Here is a 22,449-nt window from a genome sequence, read left to right as displayed (position 1 = left end):
AAAGGTGATGAGGATTGAGACTGCAGTGGAGTCTGAAAGTGTAAGTGTCTGGCAATGCCTGGTGAAAGCCGGAGCACGACTGCAAATTAAATAATCATCATCATCATAGGCAGTCCCTCGAAATCGAGGAAGACTTGCTTCCACTTAAAGTGAGTTCTTAGGTTACTGAACAGTCCAATACAGGAATTACAGTAGGATCGTACAGTATCATAGGACAAAAAGGCACAGGTGCAAACTGACGAAAGACACATTTAGGATTTCTCATTAAGAAGTTCTGCTCAACACAACATGTGGAATGGTCATTTTAGAGTCAGTTAGAAACATTGCGATGAGGAGGATTGCAGAGAGACAGATGTGATCTGGTGACTTGCATCGCTTATTTTGCTGTTTGCGAGATCGGGTAGGATGGAAATCCAAAAGTTCAAAGTTCAGTACATAAACCCCAACTTCAAATTAAAAACAACAGAGCAATAGGTTTTAAAATGACCACAAAGTGACATCAAAGCAACAATCTAATCTCGGTCAGAATACATGCCACTTGTAGTGTAAGATGTAATCTGACCCTTCAATGAAAATACTGCCTTGAAATCATTCCAAGGTCATTCAGACCCGCGCATAAAATAAACATTTGCTTCAGTTTTTCTAAGTTTCCCACACTGTCCCTCACTCCCCAACCCAAACACAAGATCACAGTGATCCTGTCCACAGGAGGTGCACAAGAACACCGTGTGTTCACTTGTCTGCTTAACTTTCTTTACTCAACAACATCTTGAATTTATATATTGTTTGTAATGTAGAAGAAAGTCCCAAGGCACTTCCCCAAGGCACGAGACAAAAATTAAAATACAAAACAGACAGTGAGTCAAAGAAGGAGCGATTAGGCGAGTGACCAAAAGCTTGGACAGAGGTGGATTTTAAGGAGTGTCTCAACAGAGGAGGAGGAGAGGCGTTCAGGAGCGAATTCCAAAGTGTGGGATCTAAGTGGCAGAGGACGTGCTGCCAATAGTGGGATGATGGGGGGAGCGGATGCACTAGTGGCCAGAGTCAGTGTCAGTGGGGTGGGGGCGAAAAGAGAGGGTCCAAGGAAGTTAGCAATAGGGTGGGGGCAAAAATATGAAGGATGAGAATTTTAAATTGGAGGCTTTGGGGCAGCAGGAGCCAATGTAGGTCGGTGAGCACGTGTGCGAGGGCTGAGCAGGAATCGATGTGATACAGAATACGGGCAGCAGAATTTGGATGAGCTAAAGTTTCCACCGAGTACAGGATTGCAAAACACCAGAGCAATCATAGATTGGATACAGCACAGAAGGAGGCACGTCGAGCCTCTCTGCAAACTCTCTGCAAGAGTACCTCAGCTAGTCCCACTCCCCCACCCTTTCCCCGTAGCCCTGCATTTTTTTTTCCTTCAGGTATTTATCCAATTCCCTTTTGGAAGCCACAACTGAATCTGCCTCCACCATCCTTTCAGGCAGGGCATTCCAGATCCTAACCACTCGCTGTGTAAAAAAGTTTCCCCTCATGTTGCCTTTGGTTCTTCTGCCAATCACCTTGAACCTGTGTCCTCTGGTTCTGGGCCCTTCCGCCAATGGGAACAGTTTCTCTCCCTATCTATTCTGTCTCCACCCCTCATGATTTTGAACAACTCGATCAGATCTCTTCGCAATCTTCTCTGCTCTAAGAACAACCCCAACTTCTCCAGTCTACCCACGTAACTGAAGTCCCTCATCCCTGGAACCATTCTTGTAAATTTTTTCTGCACCCTCGCCATCTTTCCTAAAGTGCGGTGCCCAGAATTGGACACAGTACTCCAATTGAGGCCGAACCAGTGTTTTATAAAGGTTCGTCACAACTTCCTTGCTTTTGTACTCTATACCTCTATTTATGAAGCCCAGTATCATGTATGCTTTTTTAAACAGTTTCTCAAACTGCCCTGCCACTTTCAACAATTTGTGCACATATATCACCAGGTCTCTGTTCATGCATCCCCTTTAGAAATATAACCTTTACTTTATATTGCCTCTCCATGTTCTTCCTACCAAAAGATATCACTTTGCACTTTTCTGCATTTCCACAGGTTAACAACCCTCTGAGTGAAGACGTTTCTCCTCTGACAGTTTAGAGACAGTGGAGAGGTCAAGAGAAGGTGGTGGTGAGATAGAGCTGGGTGTCGTTAGCATACATGCGGTTTTCGGATGATGTTGCCAAGGGACAGCATGTAGATGAGAAATAAGAGGGGGCCCCAAGGATAGATCCTCGAGGGGCACCAGCGGTATCGATGCGGGAGTATATTTAAACATACCACATCACTTTTAACTGTGAAAACACGATCAGCAAGACTTTCGAGAGCAATCCATTTTACTGGCATCTTAGCAATCCGACCCTGTCTGTAATAGTCCCCGCTGTAGATCTTCTTGGATAAGCCGAAGTCAGCCACACAGACCGTCATATCAGTACGTAACCTGTTGAACCATAACATAAACCGTTTACATTTTTGTATTATGAAATGCCCGGAACAACAACTGGCTTGTGCCGGATATAAAGCCCGAGGGAATAGAGTGGGGACAAGTCAGCCAGGGCCACGCTCAAAGAATTCCTAACAAACAGCCATAAAGCAGCAATATAGAGAATAGTCAGATTACCACATTCCTGGACGGAAGGAAATTTAGAAAATGGGAGAAAGGAAACAGGAGGTAAGAAAAGGAATAAATCTCGAGTAACTAATACTGAAGCCTCCCTCAGTCAGTTATCAGGTTTACTGGGTTTTGTTTTGTACAGCTAAAAGAGGTTCTTTATATAATGCATTGCTTGAAAGCACCTTTGTGGCAACACATGTGGATGTGTACTAATGCTTACATAAACAAGTTCAGTTAAAGGACAGCCCCATGCTACAAAAGTGGTGTGATTATCAGGAATGCAACAGCAACTGCACAGGGATATTGGAATAAAAGCAACATGCTTTAATAAGCAAAGATAATCATGTGACAGAATTCAGGACCTCGAGAAGAATTTGGAGAGGGTTTAAAGCTTTTAAGATCCAAGGCAAAAAACTGGAATAATTTGAGAAACACCAGAAGTTACTTTGAGTCCTGCCGAACCCCACCCAGGTTTTTGCATAGAACGTGGAGGTTTAAAAAAAACACAATGAATGAGACAGAAATAAAAACTGTTCCGTGAGCCTAGATTTTGTAAACATATATATATAGAAACATCACTCACATGCAGTTTCTGGCTGCCAGATCCCGGTGCAGGAAATTCCGGTTACTGAGGTATTCCATCCCACAAGCGATGTCGATCATGAACTTCAGCAACGTCTGCAGTGGAAAATACTGGAAAACAAGTGTTACAGCAAATGGTTTATTAGAATGAAGAGCATTAGCTCCCACCCCACGCCTCCTTTTCTTTCTCCTCTTCCAATTTCAGTCTGCCTGTCCTAAAGGTGCTAACTCATGCTGGGGTACAGTTGCCCCCAATCACCGCCACTACCTCACCCACTTGGCCATTTGTCTTGTACAATCATCCACAGTGAGTACCAACAGGCTATTCGACTGCAGGGGCATCAGGGCTGGGCCCAATCCTTTCCTCACCTAAAGTTCACACATACGAGATACAGGTGGCTTCAGCCAGCGGTAGGGGTGAAAAATCACTGGACGGTGACTGGGAGGGGAAAATCCTGCCCGATTTCCCACTTCCATAACTAGGGAGTGTTGAAGCAAATTGTAGTGCTACCCCAGCTAAAATAAGCCAGCTCAGTGATTAAAAGATGGAGCCTTCTGGTCACCACGGCTCAATTGGAAGCCAGTTTTACCAACTGAAGCAACGGGGAAGCTTCTCTCTCTCTCCCCACCACCCCCCCTCACCCCCACATCTCCCCTCCCCTGCCCGCAACGTTATGGTTCACTTTTCAGCTCTAACCAACCATGCTGATCCATGACTGGACGTCGGCAGACACAGAGGAGCAACTCAGGACCATTCAGCCCTCGGAACTGACAATTTAAGAACTGCTTCATCCAAATTTCATTTGTTTTTTAAAAATCCGTAATTGCCATGGCCTGTCCAGGAGAAATAACTTGTGTAACCCAAAAAGCCTCTTGGGTGCCATCTTGTCCATGCCTCCTCCGGAATGCATTAATGAGCGAGGATAATTAGTTGGCACGTGGAACACAAGGGCGCATTGAATAAGAAAAGGCCAAACAACCCTGCTCTTTCCACTGGCCATGTACAATCCATCCTCCTCATCATGCCATTCACACAACTTATTTAATATATAAACCCAGACAGTAGCTTAATCCGCACACAGACAACTTTCTGAAAATACACAAATGAGATTTATTGTCTTTCTCGTTGCCTTCCAAGTGGCACAATGGGACCTATTCAGGAACCAGCTAATAACTGTGGTCTAATTAACACAAGAGCTGCATGTAAACAGTGTAGCAGCCAACAACTTATTATTTTTCTATATTACTTACTTCAGCATTTTCTTCGATCCTTGAGCGCAGTAGAAAGCTGTGCAAGTCACCATATTTCATGAAGGGAAGGATGACCATAGGCTTCGCAATCTGTTCCCTGGAGCTCAGCTCCAAGCACACACCTAAATAAAAGCAGAGTCAAATCTACTTACAGATCCTCATTTATTGCACACACACTTCCTCCCACCTTAGCCTAATTATTTTATACATGTCTCAATTCCTGTTCACTAAACTCTAATGATGCTGTAACCCAGCATTTCTCTCCTCCACATATTTCTGCAAAAGCTTTGCAGATAATTGACACAGTCTACGGTTGAAAGGGTAATTTAATTCAAGTGTTTACCAAAATTACAACGGATTATAAGGAAAGGCCAACTGTATAAGACAGCAGAACAATTTCAACCATCAAGGATTCCATCCAATCTCGGATAATAAAGAAACAATTTGCATTTATATAGCACCTTTCACAACCTCAGGATGTCCCAAAGTGTTTTATAGCCAATGAAGTACTTTGGAAGTGTAGTCACTGTTGTAATGTAGGATATGCATCAGCCAATATATGCACAGCAAATTTCCACAAACAGCAATGAGATAATGACCAGAATCTGTTTCATTAATGTTGTTGCGATGTTTATTAGCCAATTTCCAATCCAGCGTAGAAGCTTACCCCCTCTGTGAATCACTGAGTGTGAGCATGCAGGTACAGCAAGCAGTTAGGAGGGCAAATGGTATGTTAGCCTTTATTACAAAGGGATTGGAATACAAGAGTAAAAAAGTCTTACTACAATTATAGCTTCTTCTTAGACGGTCCCTCGAATCGAGGATGACTTGCTTCCATGCCAAAAAGGGATGAGTTCGATGAGTTCACAATGTTTCAATGACCTAATATTTCAGGTCCTGAACCGTATATTGAAGGGCGGAAGATGCCTGTGCATACATTTTTTAATGTGTGGTGGCCATTGCACACCAGTCACCACACCGGCTTGACAGAGTCTTGGTCTTGTTCTAGTGGCAAGGATTACCAAGATGACTGGAGACCTGCTCTGCTGTACGGTCCTAGTGTGGGCTGGCCTGTGCTGCCCCTGTGCCCTCGCCTCTTCTGGGCCCCGAACTCACGCCTCTCCTGGGCCCCGATCACGTAGCTCCATGATCTCTCGCCGCTCCTGCTGTACCTGCCCACGTTCCAATTACCGATCTGGGTTATGGTGACATCTAATCCAGTTGCCCACTTCACTGCCGTCGCCCTCCTGCACCAGCTCGCGCTGCTCCCCGGAGTGGTATGCTTCCTTTAAGGCCCCAACCTGCCGCAGATGTTCCCTCGCAGGTCGGGACCAAAGGGCCCTGGTGAGACCACACCGAGAGTCTGTGCACAGTTTTGGTCTACTTACCCAAGGAAGGATATACTTGCCTTAGAGGGGGTGCAACAAAGATTTACTAGATTGATTCCTTGGATGAGCGGATTGTTGTATGAGGAGAGATTGAGTAGTCTAGGCCTATATTTCCTAGAGTTTAGGAGAATGAGGGATGAACTCATTGAAACATATAAAATTCTTAAGAAGCTTGACAGGGTAGATGCAGGGAGGATGTTTCCCCTGGCTGGGGAGTCAAGAACTAGAGGTCACAGTCTCAGAATAAGGAGATTGACATTTAGGATTGAGATGACGAGAAATGTCTTCACTCAGAGTGGTGAATCTTTGGAATTCTCTACCCCAGAGGGCTGTGGATGCTCGGCCGTTGAGTATATTTCAGGCTAAGATCAATAGATTTTTGAATACTAAAGGAATCAAATGATATGGGGATAATGTGGGAAGGTGGAGTTGAGGTAGAAGATCAGCCATGATCTCATTGAATGGCAGAGCGGGCACGAGGAGTTGTGTGGACTATTCCTGCTCCTAATTCTTTTGTTCTTGCATTCTTATGACGAGGAATTTCCTCACTCAGAGAGCTGTGAATCTTAGGAATTCTCTACCCGAGAGGGCTGTGGATGCTCAGTCATTAAATATATTCAAGACAGAGATCACTAACTTTTTGGATATGGGGATAAGGCGGGAAAGTGAAGTTGAGGTAGATTAGCCACGATCTTATTGAATGGCGGAGCAGGCTCAAAGGGATATATGGTCTACTCCTGCTCCTATTTCTTATATTCTTATTGCATGAACTAATTGCTTGGAGAGGATGGTATCAAATTCCTTGCTGAAATCTAAATACATCACATCTGTTTACATTCTGTTGTCAACAAGGTGTGTCACTTTCTCAGAGCTCCAGCAACTTTATTGGTGAGACCTTCCTCCCATAAATCCATTTAATCCCCCGCCCTTTTACTACAACCTGATTTACAACCATGTACATTATGTGAAGATTACACGACAGGGATATGCATTGAAGAAATATATGCCATACCTAATAGTTTAATGACATTTGGATGATCAAAATCCTTCATGCAAGCTGCTTCGCTCAGGAACTCTTCAATCTCCCTTTGTGAGAAATCATCCACTAGAACAAAAAGGGGTGATTATATTTCCAAAGACAAGTATCATTTCGCTTTCAGAAGAGTCACAATGCTACTGTCAGAACAATAAAATACATGGACTGGGTTCAATGTGTCGAACAATAAAAAAAAACTAAAGATTTATCTGGGCTCAGTCAATAGTATTCTCATCTCCGAGTTACAATACCAGGGGAATACTGTTAGAAGGGTCATCCCTTAGATGAGATATTAAACTTAGGTTCTGCCTGTTTGTTAAATTATCCAGACATTGAAGAGCAGGGAGTGCTCCCAGTGTCTGAGCCAACATTCCACCCGCAATGACAGTGCCAAAGACAGACTAGCTGGTCATTCATCACTTTGTATTTTGTAGGACCTCACTGTGCACAAAATAGCTGCTGCGGTCACCTGCATAGCAACAGTGACCGCTGTACTTTATTGAACTTAAAAGTGCTTTATAACATTGAGAAACAAGATAAAGTATGGCTTTCATCAGCTTTAAGATTGACATAACCATGCAGAGCTGCCTGCCTCTAAGGTCCTTGAACATTTCATTGCTTCCCAGCTCTGCGTCCATTTCCCACTAAACTCCTGTTCAAATCCGATCAGTCTGTTTTCTGCCCATTTTCAACCCAGCTCACAGCACCAAGACTGCCCTGGAAAAGTCCTCCGATTGCGGCCAAGCGCATTATCCATCTTTGTCCTCTGCAGTGTTCAACAGTCGACTATGCAATCCTTCTCATGGCATCTCCTCGGTCGTTCAGCTGTGTAGGACTGCTGTTGCATGGTTCCACTCCTACCTATCCCAATACAGCCAGTGTATCTCCAGCAATGGCTTCGCTTCCCACCTTGCACACTCCGCTCCAGAATTCCTTAAGCATCTACCATTGACTCTCTTCTCTTCCAAATTGACATGTGGACCCAGAGTAACATGCACAGACATAGGGTCAATTTTCATGGGGGTGCTGACATCATCACACTCTGGCTCTCTACCATTTCCTTGATCCCTGTGACCACTTCTGTGCTGTCACACTGGTACAGATGAATGTAAATTTCCTTCAACTGAACAATGTGAAGACTAAAGCCTTAGCTTTTGCCTCTTGCCATGAATGTCACTTCCTTGTTGCTGATTAAATCTTCCTCTCCAGCCACTCGCTCAGGCTGTACAAAATCTTGGTGTGTTGTTTTCACCCATCGCTATGTTTCAAATCCCATAATCCTCCACATCACCAAGACTGCCAACTTCCATCTCTGCAATATCGTCAGCAGGTATCCCCACCACACCCTCAACCGGGCCTAAACTCATCCATGCTTTTGTCACCTCTAAAATCCACTTGTCTAATGAACTTCTTGCTGGTCTCTCATCCTCCTCCCACAAAACTCAGCTGCCCATACCCTGTCCCACACCAAATCCCACTCACCCAACAACCTCTTCCTTGCTGAACTAAGCTAGCTTTCTGTCCCCAATTTATTGAATTAAAAATCCATATCCTCATCTTGAAATCTTAAATGCACTTTGCTCTAACCTAGCTTTGCAACTTTCTCAAGCCTTACCTTAAGCTCCCAGACCCTTCAGTCCTCTGACTCTAAGCTTCATCGATCCCAAAGCTCTCCAGCAATGGTTTTTTTCACACCTCATGTCTGCTAGTTTTGTAGGCTATTTGATAGGGTTTGACTGCTATGATCGGTCAACAACTCCATTATTGTTGTGTCATATGACTAACAGGATTGGTGGAATGAAAACTAGATGGACCTGGGTCCTTTATCATCTAGTAATTCCCATGTTCCTAACCTTGCTTCACCCCATCAGCTAATTTGAGCCACTTTCTAAAAGTTAATCCCCAAATACCACCACCTCTCGTCGCCTTCTCAAAATCATCTTTTTCACCAAGCTTTTGGTCCCCTCTCTTAACTGTCCTAACATGGTTTGGTGTTCATTCCGTGTTTTCCCCCCTCTTGGGACACTTGGGCTGGAATTGTCTTCAGGGAGATGGGTTGGGAGCGGGGACGAAGTATTCTTAGCAGGATGGAAACCCGGGAGGCCGGGTTTCCCACAGGCCCTGCCGACTTTACCGGCAGAGTCTAATTTGGGGGGAGGGGGGGGAAAAGAGAGGATCAGCAGGGGACGGGGTTCACGAATTGTGTGAAACCTGTCCACAGGCAGTTAAACACAAAATGGGGGCTGGGGGGGGGGAAATAGAGGTTTCCAGCCTCATGACAATATTTAAATTGAGGTAATGCTCCCCCTGGCACGGTTTGGTTGCCCAACCCCATCCCGCCTCTGCAGAGACTGGAAGTGGGCGGGTTGGAAGCGGGATCAGATTGGGAGTCACATTTTTAACAACTTAACTGTCCCCACGCTGGAAACCCATTCATTTTTTGATGGGAAAATTCCAACCTTGGTTGATGTTACAGGCATTATATATAGATGCAAATTCTTTATTTTCTATTAGTTACTGCATCAGAGATGTTCTTACATTTCATGGTTTTAACAGCTACTTTCTGACTGGTGCCATCAGCCTGTTTAACGTGGCCCTCCATTACAGAGCCAAACTCCCCTGTAGAAAAATGGAATATAAAAGATCAATTAACAGCTGGTTTCCACATACAGAATTTAAAAGAACTCGCGTTGACTTTTTTTTTTGCTAACATTAGCGAACGGAGTAAAATAAACTCCAGTGTGTGAAATAGGCCTTTTCTGCCCTGTTTATTGAAGCTCAGCTTATATTATCAGCTACTTAAAGTGAGTTTCAGATCTGTGCGTGACCACCTGTACAAATTCACAGACTGACTGGTAGGATGACATGGGTCAGAACTGTTCTATGACCTCTACGATCTGGGTTTGGACATTGGCCCGAACTGACAGAATAAAAGTCGGCGCTCTCTGACAGCTGCAAGGGCTCTCAGTAGAATGACATTCGGCAATATTCCCTCCCACCCCCGCACACTAATTCATTGGTGAATTTTGCCCCAATCAAGGTTAAGGATGTCAATTCTGTGGATACAACATTTTTTAAAAGAAACTCTTCAGCTCGGGTTCAGGCACCCCTAGTGGAAGAATAATGGTCCTTTGACTCTGCTCCAACAACATGACACATCCCAAGAGCTCACTGGTTCTGCTTTTTGGTAGACTTGCCCTTTCCAATTCCAAACTCGTGGTATAGTTTGTACATGTCTTAGCCTACACTAAATTGCTTTAAAATTGGAATATTTAAGCACACTTGCAGAACAGATGAAGTAATCAAGCCCTCCCTATTACCACCTTTCCAACAATTACTAATATTCATTATCGCTGTTGTAAATTAGATACACTCCATCTTGCAGCTTTCAGCCTTGTGCAATCATACTATGCATCATTTTCCTAATTTTTCAGCCTAATCAATTATAATATCCAGGGTGGGTTTCTTACAGATTTAAAAAAAAAAATAGGAGAATGATTTGGTTTTTAATCAAAAGGGAATAGAAAGCTAATACTGATTCTTTCACTTCAGCTAATCTTTTAACAAGTTGTTCAAAGCCCCCCTCTCCAGTTTGGTACGGTCGATTTAATTATTCAAAGTGTTAACCTGACATTAATATCACAGGGAGTACAAGAATAGCAACAGTGGTTGATGTAACATCGCAACAGTCTCAGAGTGAGTTACACACAATGTTCTTTGTTGCGAAGCTGACTATATGGTTTATTTCTAGCACAAAACAGAAGAATGATGATAAGATAGAAGTCAAATGCACAGGGAAACATCTGGAACTCTAGCAGTGGCGGGGGGGGGGGGGCGAAGAAGAACCCAGATCTTAATGTGAACTGCTGCTCTCTCACATAGGTTCACATACCATTTATGGGCGGGGGGAGGAGAGGGAACAGCTTTGCATGCTTCCATTGTCTTTACCTTCTCCCAGAACTTTGCCCAGTGTTAATAGATTCCGGTCAGTCATTACGTCCTGCAGCTTCGCTTTCAGCTCCTCACGGATTCCCAAATTATCCACTGTGAGAAGAAATACTGCAGAATTAAAATCAGTTCATCCAATTAGTTTAAGCTATTTTGGCTGGGCGATGGGCACAGGGATGTAGCAATTGAAAGGAGAAACAAAGTGCACTAAGGTTTGAGAGAGACAGATAGCACTCGAGTAAGAAATAGTAAGGTATCAGAAGGAGTCAGATGAAGAGAGAATACACAAAGGTGCAAGACTGGTTTACAGTGTATGTGTGAAAATGCATGAAGCGTGGTAAATAAGGTTGGTGAGTGGCAGGCACAAATAGCCACATGGGAATACGATGTGGTGATAATGGAATCCTGGCTCAAAAAAGGGCAGGATTGGGTACTAAATATTCCTGGATACAAGGTGTTCAAGAAAGATAGGGAAGGAAAAAAGGAGGTAGGTGTGGCAATGTTAATTAAGGAGAATATTACAGTGCTGGAGAGAGGATGTCCCGGAGGTGTCAAGGACAGAAACTATTTGGTTCGAGTTGAGAAACAACAGAGATGCCATTACATTACTTGATGTATTCTATCGGCCACCAACTAGTGGGAAGGATATCGAGGAGCAAATTTTCAGGGAAATTACAGAGAGGTGCAAGAACAATAGAGTAAATGGGGGGCTTCAACTATCCCAATATAGACTGGGATCATAATAGTGTAAAGGGCAGAGAGGGGGAAGAATTTCTGAAGTGTGTTCAGCAGAACTTTCTTGATCAGTATGTTTCCGGCCCAACAAGGAAGGATTGCTGGATCTGGTTCTGGGGAATGTGATGGGGCAAGTGGAACTAATGTCAGTCGGGGAACATTTAAGCAATGGTGATCATAGTATCATAAGGTTTAGATTAGCTATGGAAAAGAACAGGGAGCAATCTAGAGGAAAAATACTCAATTGGAGGAGGGACAATTTCAGTGCATTGAGAATGGATCCGGTCTGGATAAATTGGAATCGAAGATTGGCAGGCAAAACTGTAATCTAACTGCCATTAAAGAGGAGATGGCTTGGGTACAGTCAAGGAACATTCCCACAAGAGGAAAAGGTAGGGCAACCAAAGCCAGAGCTCAATGGATGATGAAAGAGACAGAGTAAGATGAAGCAGAAAAAGGGGCATATGACAGATTGAGAATACAAGTGAGAACCTGGCTGAAGAGAGAGAGTTCAGAGGGGAAATGAAAAAGGAAATAACAGGCAAACAGAGAGCATGAAAATAGATTGGCAGCCCACATGAAAGGGAATACAAAAGTCTGTAGGCATATAAATAATAAATGGGCTAGTAAAAGGAGGGGTGGGGCCAATTACGGACCAAAAAGGAGACGTACGCATAGAAGCAGTGGGTATGGCTGAGGTATTAAAAGGAGTACTTTGCATCTGTCTTTAACAAAAGAAAATGCTGTCAATATCATAGTGAAAGAGGAGGTAGCTGAGCTATTGGATAGGATAAAAATTGATAACGAGGAGGTACAAAAATGGCTGGCTGTATTTAAAGTAGATAAGTCACCAGGACCGGACAGGTTGTAGCCGAGGATGCTGAAGGAACTTAAGGTGGAAATTGCAAAGGTACTGGCCATAATCTTCCAATCCTCCTTCGATTTGGGGGTGATGCCAGCGGAATGGAGAATTGCAAATATTACACTCGTCAAAAAAGGGTTCAAGGATAAACCCAGCAACTACAGGGCAATTAGGTTAACCTTTATAGTGGGGAAGCTTTTAGAAATGATATTCAGGGACAACATTAACAGTCACTTGGACAAGTGTGGATTAATTTAGGAACGCCAGCACGGATTTGTTAAAGGCAAATAGTGTTTAACTAACTTGATAGAATTGTTTGATGAGGTAACAGAGAGGGTTGATGAGGGCAATGTGGCTGACGTGGTGTACATAGACTTCCAAGGACATTTGATAAAGTGCCACATAATAGGCTTGCCAGCAAAGTTGAAGTCCATGGAATAAAAGGCAGCATGGATACAAAATTGGCTAAATCACAGGAAAGAGAGAGAGAGTAGCGGACTGGAGGAAGATATACAGCGGTGTTCCCCAGGGGTCGGTACTGGGACCACTGCTTTTCAAGATGTATATTAATGACTTAGACTTGGGTGTACAGGGCATCATTTCAAAATTTGCAGGTAACACAAAACTTGGAAGTATAGTGAACAGAGGAGGATAGTGATAGACTTCAAGAGGACATAGACAGGCTGGTGGACACATGGCAGATGAAATTTAACACAGAAAAGTGAGAAATGATACCTTTTGGTAGGAAGAACGAGGCGAGACAAGATGAATTAAATGGTGCAATTCTAAAGGGGTGCATGAACGGAAAGACCTGAGGGGAAAATGTGCACAAATTGTTGAAGGTGCCAGGGCAGGTTAAGAAAGCAGTTTAAAAAAAAAGCATACAGGATACTTGGCTTCATAAATAGAAGCATAGTACAAAAGCAAGGAAGTTATAAAACACTGGTTTGCCCTCAACTGGAGTATTGTGTCCAATTCTGGGCACCGCACTTTAGGAAGGATGTAAAGACCTTAGAGAGGGTGCAGAAAAGATTTACAATAATGATTCCAGCAATGAGGAATTTCAGTAATATGGATAGACTGGAGAAGCTGGGATTGTTCTCCTTAAAGCAGAGAAGGTTGAAAGGAGATCTGATCGAGATGTTCAAATTCATGAGGGGTCTCGACAGAGTAGATAGTGAGAAACTGTTCTCATTGACGGAAGGGTCGAGAACCAGAGGACACAGAATAAAGGTGATTGGCAGAAGAACCAAAGACGACATGAGGAAAAACGTTTTTACGGAGTGAGTGGTTCGGATCTGGAATGCACTGCCTGAAAGGGTGGTGGAGGCAGATTCAATCGCGGCTTTCAAAGGGGAATTGGACAAGTACCTGAAGGAAAAAAACTATGCAACACTACAGGGAAAGGGTGGGGGAATGGGACGAATTGAAGTGCTCTTGCAGAGAGCCAGCACAGGCTCAATGGGCCAAATGGCCTCCTTCTGTGCTGTAACCATTCTATGATTCTAATCGCATAATGTTACAGCACAGAAACAAATCATTCTGCCCATCGTTTCTGTGCAGGTGTTCCTTTATCCACATGAGCCACCTAGTCTAGTCTTATCTCCTGCTTGCCATCTGACTCATGCATCAACATCCCTTTTAGAAGTTCTGACAGTGTGGGTTTTATATTGTACTACTTGGTTTTCTGATTTAAAAAAAAAGTTTCAAATATACCACTGCGTTACCCTGATCATCATCATAGGCAGTCCCTAGGAATCGAGGAAGACTTGCTTCCACTCTTAGCATGGGTTCTCAGGTGGCTGTACAGTCCAATACGAGAACCACAGTTTCTGTCACAGGTGGGACAGAGTGTCGTTGGGGGAAAGGGTGGGCAGGGAGCCTGGTTTGACGCATGCTCCTTCTGCTGCCTGCGCTTGAATTCTGCATGCTCTCGGCAACGACACTCGATGAGCTCAGCGCCCTTCCGAATGCACTTCCTCCACTTAGGGCCGTCTCTGGCCAGGGACTCCCATTGGGGATGTTTCACTTTATCAGGGAGGCTTTGAGGGTATCCTTGCAACGTTTCCTCTGCCCGCCTTTGGCTTGTTTGCCGTGGACGAGTTCAGAGTACAGCGCTTGCTTTGGGAGTCTCGCGTCTGGCATGCGAACTATGTGGCCTGCCCACCGGAGCTGATCAAGTGTGGTCAGTGCTTCAATGCTGGGGATGTTGACCTGGACGAGGACGCTAATGTTTGTGCGTATGTCCTCCTAGAGGTTTTGCAGGATCTTGCAGAGACATTGCTGGTGGTATTTTTCCAGCGACTTGAGGTGTCTACTGTACATTCTCCACGTTTCAGCCATACAGGAGGGCGGATATTACTACAGCTCTGTAGACCATAAGCTTGGTGACAGTTTTGAGGGACTGGTCTTCAAACACTCTTTTCCTCAGGTGGCCGAAGGCTGCACTGGCGCACTGGAGGCAGTGTTGGATCTCGTCGTCAATGCCTGCTCTTGTTGATAGGAGGCTCCTAAGATAGGGGAAGTGGTCCACGTTGTCCAGGACCACGCCGTGGATCTTGATGTCTGGGGGGCAGTGCTGTTCAGCGAGGATAGGTTGGTGCAGGACCTTTGTCTTACTAATGTTTAACATAAGGCCTTTGCTTTCATACACCTCGACTATATCCTGGAGTTCAACCTGTTTGTGTGCACAGATGCAGGCGTCGTCCGCGTACTGTAGCTCAACGACAGAGGTTGGAGTGGTCTTGGACCTGGCCTGGAGATGGCGAAAGTTGAACAGCTTCCCACTGGTTCTGTAGTTTAGTTCCATTCCAGTGGGGAGCTTATCAACTGTGAGGTGGAGCATGGCAGCGATTGAGAAGAGGGTTGCGCGTTGACGCAGCCCTGCTTGACCCCGGTCCTGTCGTGAATTGGGTCTGTGATGGATCCGTTGGTAAGGATCACAGCTTGCATGTAGTGCAATGGTAAATGCAGAGACATACAGCCCATGAAATCTCCCGCTTCAGTGTTTGGTTATGTTCCGAGTTAGTTCACCTCCAACAGGGGTGAATGTAGGGACTACAATTAGCCTCAGTAGATTTAGGCTAGATGATGAGAGATAATGGAAAAAAAAATCCATCAGACAGAGTCAGCTGAGTGCTGGGAGGGCAAGTGTGATACATCCTCTTTCTCCAAATAGTCACTGCCTAGGCTCACACTGTTGAAAAGTTGCACTTAGCCTAAATACCAGAGTGTTGCCCCCATAGCATTAGGAAAGAAGGGGTTGGAGGAGAAAAATTAATAGAATATAAATAAAAATAATTTAATTTGTAATTTGTTATGAAATCCAAGTTATTTCTTCTCGATAGCCTTATGGCTGCTCATTGTTAAAATAAGCACTGACCATGGATGGTCTTTCCCCAATATAGACTTTATGGGGGTAATTTTAACCCAGCATTCCCGGCAGCAAACTGATGGGACGGGATTGGCCACCCTTTGTTTGGAATGTAAAGTCGGGCAGGGTGTAAAACGAGTGGTTGATCCGACCCAATCAGTTCCCCACCAGGTGGGTGAGGTTAAAATGACCCCATGGTGTTAAGAAAACTCACCCAGAGTCAGTAGTGCTGTGAAAACTGGTGACTCAACTCAATCTGCCCTTAAAGGCATTTCCGTGCAGTCACCTCCAGCCTGTTTTCTGCCAATATTAAAACACTAACTGTTCGAGGACTTTGGGCAGAAACTAACTTCCAAGATCAAATACAAATGCTTCTACATTCCCATTGCGCTATTGCTGCACCATCGGAGCAGGCCGGGCAGCGGAAGGAGCAGCATGGCGGCATACCGCTCCAGGGAGCAGCACGTGCTGGAGCAGGAGAGCAACGGCAGCGAAGAGGGTGACTGGATTGGACGTCACCAAGATCCAGGTCGCTGATTGGAGCGTGGGCAGGTACAGCAGGAGCGGCGAGGTTAGGGCGAAGGAGCGGCGAGAGATTGTAGGGGGATGTGATCAGGGCCAAGGAGAGGCGAGAGTTTGGGGCCCAGAAGAGGCGAGGGCCCAGGGGTATCATGGGCCACACTGCGATGTGCGCGCACAGTCGTCTTGGTTAATCCTTGCCACTGGACCAAGACCGAGCTTTGTCAAGCCCGTGTGGTGGATGGTGTCTAACGGCCATCACGTTAAAAAAATCCACGCACAGGCATGTTCCACACAACAAGATTTAGTTCGGGATATCTAATTTTAGGTCCTTTATTGAAACACCTATGAACTTTTTGGCGTGGAAGCAAGTCATCCTCGACTCGAGGGACTGCCTATGATGATGATTGTTGCATAAGTTTTAACCAATTTGTTTTAAATGTGTTGACGTCGTCATAAAAATTCTGCACAGAAGAATGTAGAATGAGTGCGTCAGACTTTCTCCGATCATAATTCCCACCATTGCACCCTTTCTATTTTGCCGAAACGATGGATAATAAACACAGATCTTACGTGTAACTTCAAACGCTCTCCGCAAATAGGTTTTCCTCGCTGTGTACTGGACAGTTGGTTCAGAGTCATTTCCATCACTGAATGCATTTCTGTATTCACCAACAAAAATAAGGTAATATGCTTAATGTAAAAAAGTAACACCTCAGCATCATATGTATTCTGGTGTTCTGTTAATGCAGCTCTACTGTTGACACATTAAAGCTACTTGACACTTGCTTTTTGTAAAAATAATTGTAAAATCAAAACTTTCTAAAAATACATATATATTTTTTTATAAATTGATTTCCCAAATTTCTCAAAATTATCTACAGTTGACAGGGTGAGGGAGCTGGTCCAGGACTCAAACTGCCAGGATACACAATTTTTCTCAAGTAAGGGAAATGCCTGAGCTGCATTCAATGTTCCCACACAATGACATGGCAGAGACGAGGAACTCAGTGATGTTGGGGGAATTGAGAGTATAAGCACATGCCCCATTATTCTACAGTACTATCCATTGCTGATCCACCTTGTGCAATAGTGTAAATCAGGCGATAGCGAGTCGGCAGCCTCCCGAGGTTTATTTCCCTTGAGTATGATCAGAGAAAGAATACCAAAGCAAAATTTAAAATTTTTTAAAAAACTTTACATCTGTGACTAGCTCAAGTTCTCCAGGCTGCAAACAAGAAGCATTTCTGTCAGTACTAGCTGCTGCTGACAATAGGTACACCTCCTTTATCTCAGTGTAACTTACACTGGGTGCAATGGCAGCATAAATCACAGCACTTCAGCCCAGCAACACCACATAAATTTAAAAGGATCCCTCGGATGAAAGGTCAGGCTGGACCGGAAATTAGACTACGATAATACCAGGCAGAAGTGGGTCCCACCCGAACGTCCAGCCTACCATATGCTGCTGCACTATTCTTGCAACAATGAAACACTGGAAACAACAGGCACATTCAGGGCTATTCTCTTTTCTCAAATAAAGGAGGAATTGAAATATAATGCTCTAAAACATTATCCTAAGAACATAAAGGAGCAGGAGTAAGCCATTCGGCTCCTCAAGCCTGCTGCGCCATTCAATAAGATCATGGCTGATCTGATCTTGGGATCAGCTCCACTTCCCATAACCTTACACTCCTATCTTTCAAAATACGTCTATCCCCACCTTAAATATATTCAATATCCCAGCTTCCACAGCTCGCTGAGGTAGAGAATTCCACAGATTTACAACCCTCAGAGAAGAAAATTTTTCCTCATCTCAGTTCTAAATGGGCAGCCCCTTATTCTTAACATGTTTATAGTTGTCTGGCAATCTAAAGAATAGTGATCCAGCCATCAAGGAGAGGAGGAAGGAGGGAGGAGAAAGAGAGAGAGAGATATATAAGAGAGAGAGAGAGAGAGAGAGAGAGAGAGATATAAAGGAGAGAGAGAGAGAGAGAGAGAGAGAGAGAGAGAGAGAGAGAGAGAGATATAAAGGAGAGAGATATAAAGGAGAGAGAGAGAGATATAAAGGAGAGAGAGAGAGATATAAAGGAGAGAGAGAGAGATATAAAGGAGAGAGAGAGAGATATAAAGGAGAGAGAGAGAGATATAAAGGAGAGAGAGAGAGATATAAAGGAGAGAGAGAGAGATATAAAGGAGAGAGAGAGAGAGATATAAAGGAGAGAGAGAGAGATATATAAAGGAGAGAGAGAGAGAGAGAGAGATAGAGAGATATAAAGGAGAGAGAGAGAGATATAAAGGAGAGAGAGAGAGATATAAAGGAGAGAGAGAGAGATATAAAGGAGAGAGAGAGAGATATAAAGGAGAGAGAGAGAGAGAGAGAGAGAGAGAGAGACAGAAGGCGCCGGGGGGGGGGGGGAGGGTGAGCGAAAGGGGGTGGGGGAGGGAAGAGGAGGTGTGGGGGGGGGGGGAGAAAAGAGGAGGTGTGGGGGGGGGGGGAGAAGAGGAGGGGTGTGGGGGGGTGGGGGGGAAGAAGAGGAGGGGTGGGGGGGGGGGGAAAAGAGAGGTGGAGAAATGGGGGGTTCACTAATCAGCTAGAAGCAGCTGGAGTTTGAGAATCCTTCCTGTTAAAATGAACATTCAGTGATTAAATGCATTTGAACGAAACAGCTGTAATAATTATTTCCAGACTTGCTCGGCTACACTTGTTTAGAAAGACAAGTGAAATTAGTCATTTTCAAAAGGAAGTTTTGCTTTAATTTCTTGGTCACAAGTTGACCAGTGATAAGCTAGATCTCTGACCCATTGACTATAAATTGGCAAGAAAATATAGCCCAATGCCAAAATAAACCGGTGCCGATTTCCTGAAGCCAATTATTGCATTTTACACAACTGAAAACATTTTATATTCAGACTCCACCCCATCAGAAACCTAGACAGTGATCCTAAACTTAAAACAAAATACCAGGTTGTACATCAACTGAAATAATTCCAATGCCAGGAATTTCCTTGGGGAAATTCTACGGATACAGGATTTTCCACTGATCTTCTGCCAAAGTTACAGTGATCGATTGGGGGAAACGCAAGAGGAAATTGTCAGCACAATTTCACGCAAACTAGGGCTGTAATCTTTGGAATTTACATTAAGGGGTGGTTTAATCGAAGTTTTCAAGATATTAAGGGGAACTGATAGTTTCTCTCACTCTACCCTATTTTCCTGGTTGGGGAGTCTAGGACTAGGGAACATAGCCTAAAAATTAGAGCCAGGCCTTTCAGGAGTGAAGTTAGGAAACATTTATACACACAAAGGGTGATAGAGGTTTCGAACTCTCCTCCGCAAAAGGCAGTTAATGCTGCGACAATTGTTACTTTTAAATTCGAGATTTATAGATTTCTGTTAACCGAAGGTGTTAAGGGATATGGGGGCAATGGCGGGTATATGGAGTTAGGTCACAGACCAGCAATGATCTCACTGAATGGTGGAACAGGATCGAGGGGCTAAATGGCCTACTCCTGTTCCTATGCAAGTATTTGATTTTTGCATAATCAGAAGATAGATATGGAAGAGGATGGCAGTTTGGCCCAGCTTAGCTTACCAATCCAGTAAATGCTGCAATTCTCCCCCCACACCTGCAACTTTCTCTTAAATAATTAGGGGCCTTTTGGCTCCAGTGCTCCACCTGGAAGTCCATTCTAAGTGTTGACCCAAATATAAATCTAGATAGTTTCTTTGCAGAAACACAGGTGCTTCAGTTCACTCACAAGACAACATTTAAAAAACAAATATACACAGAGTAGATTTTACAAATTTGTTATTAAAATTAATTGGTACCTGCCCATTTCACAGCTTTAATGGATGGAAAAGCGGGTTGGCCATGATACGGTCTCCACAGTGGGATTACTTGTTCGCAAAATCTACCCTGAGATTTCCTTTCCCCTGCTGCACTTGTCAAACATAAGAACATAAGAAATAGGAGCAGAAGACAAGACATTTGACTCCTCGAGCCTGCTCCGCCATTTAACAAGATCATGGCTGATCTGATCTTGGCCTCAACTCCACTTCACAGTCCGTTCCCCATAACCCTCGACTCCCTTATCTTTCAAAAATCTGTCTATCTCCACCTTAAATATATTCAATGACCCAGCCTCCACAGCTCTCTGGGGTAGAGAATTCCAAAGATTTACGACCCTCAGAAGAAATTCCTCCTCATCTCCGTTTCAAATGGGCGACTCCTTATTTTGAAACTATGCCCCCTAGTTTTAGATTCCCCCACGAGGGGAAACATCCTCTCTGCATCTACCCTGTCAAGCCGCCTCAGAATCTTACACGTTTCAATAAGATCACCTCTCGTTCTTCTAAACTCCAATGAGTATAGACCCAACCCTTTCATCCCAGGAATCAACCTCGTGAACCTTCTCTGAACTGCCTCTAATGCAAGTATATCCTTCCTTAAATAAGGAGACCAAAACTGTACACAGTACTCGAGGTGTGGCCTCACCAATACCCTGTACAGTTGCAGCAGGACTTTCCTACCTTTACACTCCATCCCCTTGCAATTAAGGCCAACATTCCATTTGCCTTCCTAATTATTTGCTGTATGCTGTATCCCCTTGCAAACATGTTTGTGGCTTCTTCAAATGTGAAGAACCAGAGGACATACAACTGAACAATTGAACACACCCTGGAAATTAACATAGAAAATAGGTGCAGGAGTAGGCTATTCGGCCCTTCGAGCCTGCAACACCATTCAATATGATCATGGCTGATCATGCAACTTCAGTACCCCATTCTCTCCATACCCCTTGATCCCTTTAGCCGTAAGGGCCACATCTAACTCCCTTTTGAATATATCTAACAAACTTTCTGTGGTAGAGAATTCCACAGGTTCACAAGTCTCTGAGTGAAGAAGTTTCTCCTCATCTCGGTCCTAAATGGCTTACCCTTTATCCTTAGACTATGACCCTTGGTTCTGGACTTCACTAACATCGGGAATATTCTACCTGTCCAATCCCGTCAGAATTTTATATGTTTCGATGAGATCCCCTATAAGACTAGGCTTATATTCCAGTGAATATAAGCCTAGTCGATCCAGTCTTTCTTCATATGTCAGTCCTGCCATCCCGGGAATCAGTCTGGTGAACCTTTTCTGCACTCCCTCAATGTCCTTCCTCAGATTAGGAGACCAAAACTGCACACAATATTCAAGATGTGGTCTCACCAAGGCCCTGTACCATTGCAGCAAGAGATCCCTGCTCCTATACTCAAATCCCCTCGCTATGAAGGCCAGCATGCCATTTGTCTTCTTTACTGCCTGCTGTACCTGCATGCCTACCTTCAATGACTGATGTACCATGACATCTAGGTTTCATTGCACCTCCCCTTTTACTAATCTGTCACCATTCAGATAATAATCTGCCTTCCGGATTTTGCAATCAAAGTGGATAACCTCACATTTATCCACATTATACTGCATCTGCCAAGCATTTGCCCATTCACCTAACCTGTCCAAGTCCCCCTGCAGCCTCCTAGCACCCTCCTCGCAGCTCGCATTGCCACCCAGCTTAGTGCCAGTTAAGTTCCAACTTCATCAGTAATGGGAACTCGATTCGTTTCAAGTTGCATCTCAGCCAAGCCGCTGACCCTAAAACATGGCCATGTCACAATGGCAGTCCAAATACTTGGTTCAGTGTCAGCGTCAAGGTTTCCACAACATCATTGGAACAAAAATTGTTATGTATTTAACCCTTGGCAACCTGTATCACACCATCACCAGAGGGCCTACCTGTTGGAGTCCCAAGGAATCCCAGCATCCCTTGGGAGCACTGTAAAGAAGCAGGCCTCCCACGCGGTACCTGCACTCTGGAATCTAATTAAAGGAGCTAAGGTCACACTTGCTCATTGCTTACAGTATTCAGTTTCATCCTTTATTTTGAGCGTAATAAAAATGACAATCCATATCTCAGCCAAGCTCAAAATTAGGAAAGCCTTTATTCTGAGCAACAAGATTTTTTTTTTTGGCGGGGGGGGGGGGGCAGAGAGCACAAAACTCACCCAAAACCTGCTGTTGCTGAAACTCATCAATTATGTGATAACCAGGGCATGATAACTGGGGACGCTTAAA

The 22,449-nt window shown here is 44.3% G+C and overlaps 1 protein-coding gene across 1 annotated transcript in view; it reads right to left on the bottom strand.

Moving 5' to 3' along the window:
* Positions 1–22,449, bottom strand: part of mertka (c-mer proto-oncogene tyrosine kinase a) — a 156,515-nt gene that overhangs the window by 10,429 nt on the left and 123,637 nt on the right. Inside the window, exons 11-17 of the mRNA XM_070885751.1 lie at positions 16,901–16,989; positions 10,839–10,934; positions 9,429–9,509; positions 6,867–6,959; positions 4,467–4,588; positions 3,217–3,326; positions 2,300–2,459 (exon numbers count right to left, since the gene is read on the bottom strand). Coding sequence (XP_070741852.1) covers positions 2,300–2,459; positions 3,217–3,326; positions 4,467–4,588; positions 6,867–6,959; positions 9,429–9,509; positions 10,839–10,934; positions 16,901–16,989 — 751 coding nt within the window. The remainder of the gene's footprint in view (positions 1–2,299; positions 2,460–3,216; positions 3,327–4,466; positions 4,589–6,866; positions 6,960–9,428; positions 9,510–10,838; positions 10,935–16,900; positions 16,990–22,449) is intronic.

This window comes from Pristiophorus japonicus, chromosome 7, assembly GCF_044704955.1.
Source record: "Pristiophorus japonicus isolate sPriJap1 chromosome 7, sPriJap1.hap1, whole genome shotgun sequence".
In the NCBI taxonomy this organism is placed as follows: Eukaryota; Metazoa; Chordata; class Chondrichthyes; family Pristiophoridae; genus Pristiophorus; species Pristiophorus japonicus.
Note: the sequence above shows the minus strand (reverse complement) of the source record. Positions and strands in the feature narration are given on the sequence as shown.